Source organism: Melanaphis sacchari, unplaced genomic scaffold (assembly GCF_002803265.2).
Source record: "Melanaphis sacchari strain LSU unplaced genomic scaffold, SCAv2.0 Contig20_pilon_pilon, whole genome shotgun sequence".
NCBI lineage: Eukaryota > Metazoa > Arthropoda > Insecta > Hemiptera > Aphididae > Melanaphis > Melanaphis sacchari.
In genome coordinates this window covers 1657476-1663104 of record NW_020271042.1, presented here as the reverse complement: position 1 = coordinate 1663104, position 5629 = coordinate 1657476, and the positions used below count along the sequence as shown (strand labels likewise).

At 26.8% G+C, this 5629-nt stretch overlaps 1 protein-coding gene across 1 annotated transcript; it reads left to right on the top strand.

The window, feature by feature from the left end:
- Window positions 1-503: 503 nt before the first annotated feature.
- Window positions 504-5167, top strand: LOC112593556 (PP2C-like domain-containing protein CG9801). The gene is made up of 6 exons (XM_025338003.1): window positions 504-1092; window positions 2942-3150; window positions 3229-3321; window positions 3388-3680; window positions 4164-4554; window positions 4632-5167. Exons 1-6 carry the CDS (start codon window positions 980-982, stop codon window positions 4958-4960), a joined length of 1428 nt encoding a protein of 475 aa, XP_025193788.1. The 5' UTR covers window positions 504-979; the 3' UTR covers window positions 4961-5167.
- Window positions 5168-5629: the final 462 nt, after the last annotated feature.

Here is a 5629-nt window from a genome sequence, read left to right as displayed (position 1 = left end):
GGACGTACCGCAGTACTACACGCGCGTACGACTTTCAAAAGGCATGCTCTACGCGATTAAGAACTGAGCGGATGCGAAACGGAGGTGCTAAGACCGGAGAAAAACGTGGAACGGCCGTACTTGTTACCGCTACGGCGACGGTTACAGACCGAATTGTACGACTTACAAATGACACGCTTTACGCGATGACGGACGGAACGCGGCGAAAAAAGGTTAAAAAAAAAAGGCTGGAAAAACGGTCGAAAAGCGGAAAAACAATAAGAATAATAGTAAAGAGTGACTAAAGACGACAACTGATAACGAAGGCTGCGCGATTCAAGGCTTATAGATAATACTATAAGCCTTGGGGTGGTTGGCGGGAAGATAACGGTGATAAGAAAAAATCAAATTTTTTTATTGGCAAACAAAGATAATGTAAGATAATAATCGTTGTTGAAAAGGAAATTGTAAATTTAATACGATACGTCGGTACATGAAACGAAAGACTTCAGTATTCTAGAGATTCTTGTTCACGAGTAAACGTTGCCGATTTCAAATTTTTGCAATGCGTTAATGTTAAGATATTATATCTCGGATAAATTTATTATGATTATAGATTAATACCAAGGAAATACAAAAATGACCTACTTTGAGCACCCATATCAGTTTCAAGCGATTCATTCCACAGATATATATTGTGATTCATTCATCATTCTTATTATCAGTATTCAGAATGCATAGATAATTGATATTAATATCTTATATTGATAAAGTATAATCTATTTGTTATTCAATACTCAACAACTCAACGTATAATAATATTATTAACTATAAAGTCAGTACTTCACCACTACTTCCTTCCCGTGTTTCATTATTGAATAAGCATGTTTTACTATTCAGAAAGTGTTCACTAAAAGAAACATTAATAATAATGTTAAACCAAAAGAATTTATTAAAACCATGAAATTTTATTTCTAATAACGATAAAAAAAAAATCATTATGCCATCTTTTAGGCAGAAATTCTCTGGATTCTTTAGGCAATTTTCAGCGCCATCAGAATCCAGAAATGACGAGAACGCTTCAAATCGTTTCATTAAAAAATATCTTAGTGGGTGAGTAATTACAAATTTATTTTTTGTTTAAAGCAAGACAATTTACAATCTGTACAATTATACAATGATGAATAGATTTTATAAATTTATTAATAATACATTTTGAAAAAAACGTTATTTGTAGATTCTCTTAATTTAATTAATAAGATCTTTTATCATTTATGTTTTAGTCTGCATGTTGAGATTTTGGGGAATGTTATGGTAGACGTAAGAGAAATAATTAGTAGTGCATGTTTAAATTTTGATGATAAACTGATAACATTAATACATTATTTGGTTTTATTCAGTAGTTGTTTGAACTTTTAAATTATTATTATGTATGTTAATTTGTGGTCTGTGGTCCCCTGGGGGTCTGTGATACTTATGTAGGGGGTTCATGGCAGCCTTAAAACATATCATAGTACATCTATATATGACATGAGTGAATTATTACAATATTGTTGGGTTCTTCTTATTATTTTTTTCATTTATAATATATCTTATTATATTAGAAATAGACCTAACTTATATTTATTAGACTGATGATAAGATATAATGGAATTCGATGCAATTAAGTATTTACAGTGTTAGATATTAGATGTAGATTCTACTCCTAATAATTTTGTTATTAATATTTATTGATCAGTTTTTCTATTCCTCACAACTTATTTATATGACAAAGCCTTCTATGCCCTTGTTTTTTAATTTTTTTTTTTCATCAAGAACAAGTTTCAAAATCAATTGAAAAATGTAGAATCTGAACTATAATTAAAGCTTTCTAGTATATTGAGCCCAATGTTCAAAAACTTATGTCTCAAATGTAACACCAACCATTGCTTAAAATAAATTAAGATTAAATTTTAAGAATATTAAAAATAAAATAATTTATATTACTTTTTTATGAAAAATTAAGTACAATAAATATAATTATAAATATGTATGTTTTGTTTTATTTACTTATGTAATTTTTAATACAAAATAATATTATAATTTTGGTTATGATAACATGAAATATTTTATATAAAAAAATATTTGAAAAAAAATTGGTAAGGAGGTTTGCAATTTCTAAAAATCTTTTATCAGGGGTCCGTGATCTACAAAAAGTTAATAACTGTTGATGTAAAGTAAGGTTTGATACATATTGAGGAACGTTTATCTGTATCCTCAGTGAACTAAATTGGAATGATTGAATTTGCTTCATATTAAAGTGTTCAGTCAGATTAATCTAGATTAGTATTCTAAATAAGGCAAAATAAGCCTTATAAATTATAACTGTTTTGTGCATTATAAATTTAAAGCTATGTTTAGAAGTATTTTATGTAATGATATTTTGAAATTTAAAAGAGGATGAAGATATATTGACTGATTTTTTTCCTTTAAGATGATAAGTATGTTAATTTGTAGTTTATCTAATAATATACCTATTTATATATTTCACTTAAGTTTGGAACAAGGATGAGGATGTTGTTCATAATTAATTGATGATATTCTCAAGGAAAAGTTTTAAAGCAAAAATAACTTGCTCTGATTAATCAGTATTAATTTGAATTAACTAAATTTCACGTTTGATATGGATAATTATTTTTGTTTATTTGGTTTAGATATTGGTATTAGGGTAGTTAGTGACATATTAGGTTCTTATTTCGAAGAGGCCAATCATGTATTCGTCTTTTTTTATGGGGAAGGAAAGAGGAGGTACACTATTATATATTATGTTTCAGTCTAAATTGTGTTTTTCATTTGGGGGGGGGGGGGGTTATGCTCCTCCCCTCAAATACGTTACTGAGGGTAGTAAATTTTTAAATTTCAGAATAGTGTCTAAACTCTGATAATATTTAAACTTCACATTTTATTAAACAAATGATTTCAGTCATGAAGTTCAAAAATATGAACCAATTATTTTGCATGGGAGAACTCCTCAAGAAGTACCACCTCAACAATTAGGTGCCATTAAAAGCTATGAAGTGGTATCATCATTGACTGGGCCACATGGTGGTCTTATTTCTGTTAATCAAACAGAAAAACATTTATCGGCAAGTGATCCAGAAATTAATTTTATTGATAATCTTGAAGAAGATAGTAAGTTTTTTGTACAGTTAATATTTTTAATAAATAAATTATAAATAACTAAATTAAATAATATGTTTTTATCATTAGATAATGGAGAAAAGAAAGGAGATACATCTACTAATGATTCAACCGATGAAACTTTGAATGTAGAGTCTAAACAAAATATTTTAAAAAAGCTTAGTGAGTTTCTATAAAACATGCGATTAAAACTGTTTATTAAATATTAACCATTTTTATAATTTTTAGGACATCCATTGGTAGCTGGTGTTGAGAATTGGAATGTTCCACACACAAATGCATATGGTGCTAGTTGTTCTTTATATGAAGTTCATCCCATAACACATCGTCATACAGGTGATCCAATTGCTGATTGCTTTGCTATTGTAACCAGAGAAAATTCTGCAATAATGGTATTAGCAGATGGTGTTAACTGGGGTGTCAAGTCAAGGACTGCAGCTAGATCCGCTGTCCATGGTTGTGTTGACTATTTAAACAAAACTTTATTTACAAAAGACAAAGAATCGCCTAAAAATACTACAGTAAATATTTCATTTATATAGATTAAAAATAAAATACAACTTTTAATATTGTTTACTTTATAGTTAAGTTTTTCATATTATTTTATTCATTTTTATTCACAATTTAATTTATTTCAAATATACAGAGAAAACGAATATTTTATTTATAAAAGTATATAAAATATGAAATTTATGAACTTTTTAACATTAAATAAATTATATGTAAACATTTTGTAATTTTTGTAATACAATTTATTGATTTCATTTTTAAATTTTTTTTATTTTAATACTATTTGATGAAATTATTTTTTTTTTACTTTATAACTATTTAATTCAATGCAACAAACTAAAATGTAAAATTTTTAATAATATTATGATTGAAATATATCTTATCACTAAAACTAATGTTAATTGAGATCATATTGGTTAAAATTGTATAAAATATCTTTATATAAATTAACCAATTTGTCTTTGTATTTGAATAATTTTTTTTTATAATTTTAGGATGTCCTCACAACTTTACTGAGATCATTCCATGCTGCCCATAATATGATTCTACAAGAAGAAGGAACTTTGACTACTCTTACAGCAATTGTAGTACTTCCATCTACCGTTGATAATCATTATGTAGCTTGTTGTTGTAATGTTGGCGATAGTTTGGGTTATGTGTATAGTTCTAAGTATGGTGTAAGAGAACTTACTCAAGGTTCACACGATGTTCACAGAATGAGAGATATGAGAGATGTCATGGGAGCTTTAGGTCCTGTTGATGGACATAATCCAGAATTGTCAAACTTAACATTGTCTATAACACAAGTTGATTTGGATGACATAGTTTTTATTACTTCAGATGGTGTATCAGATAATTTAGATCCAGTGGTTGGCCATTTTACTGGTATTCATTATTCGTATTATATCTTAATGATTTTATTTCAAAAATGATACTTTTATAAATAAAAAATATTTATTTAGGACTTCCTAACGTTGAAGCATATCAAAGACACAAACTTTCTCTTTTAAGAACAGAGGATTTGATTCGTAATGGAGTATCTGGCAAGGGACCAGCAGTAGATACAGCCAAAGACTTGGTAATGTTATTGTTGGACTTTGTAACCAGATTAACTGCTGCTAAACGTCGTATATTAGAAGATATGGAAATATATGCAGATGCTAATGGAAAGCCTTTAGCTCAAGGAGAAGTCAGACAAAAAAGAAAGGAAATTATTAAAAAAATGTTTGGTGTGCCAGGTAAGTTAGATCATGCTACAGTAGTTGCATTCAAAATAAATTCTGGAAAGTAAAAATTTTTAAAGGTATTAAATTTATTTTTTGTTTTGTTTTTTTTTAATGTAATATGTTGATTTATTATTTATTTTAATGATTTGTTATTTTTTAATTGATACAATTGGGCTTGAAAAGTATTAGGTACCTGTGCAGTTATTATTATACCTTATGTAGTGAATATACTTTCAAAATATATGAAGATTGTACACATAATAAATTAGGTTCACAATATAGAAATTATCTTAGTAAATATTTATCTAGTTTTTATTATATCTTTATTTAAGCTTAGTGATATACAAAAATATTTATTAGTGCAATATTGTTTCCGTCCAATGGATTGTTTAAAATAAACAACAAACTATAATTTAGTCAGCTTATACATATTATTAAACCTATACTTTTTATTAAAAACTTGTATGTGTTATATTTTATTGTTTAATTTATTTATATTTATATTTATATTTATTGATTGTTCATTTATAAGTTAAAATTAACATTATATTAAGACTATTGGTATTGTGTGTTATTTGTATTAAGTAAAATGTATGAGATAAATGTACTTTCATTCCAAAGTATATAAGGCCTAAAAATATTTTATAAAAATGTATTAATACCTAATAACAAATATTCTTGTATTATTTTTTACAACTACTTTTGAGTACACTTTTTTTATTAAATTTATAAAA

What these genes read in the sequence shown, in the direction of transcription:
- LOC112593556 (XM_025338003.1), top strand. Translation starts at nt 980, where the DNA reads ATGCCATCTTTTAGGCAGAAATTCTCTGGATTCTTTAGGCAATTTTCA. An exon ending in ATTAAAAAATATCTTAGTGG is followed by an intron (nt 1,093 to 2,941) that starts GTGAGTAATTAC and finishes AAATGATTTCAG; the next exon opens with TCATGAAGTTCAAAAATATG. An exon ending in TGATAATCTTGAAGAAGATA is followed by an intron (nt 3,151 to 3,228) that starts GTAAGTTTTTTG and finishes TTTTATCATTAG; the next exon opens with ATAATGGAGAAAAGAAAGGA.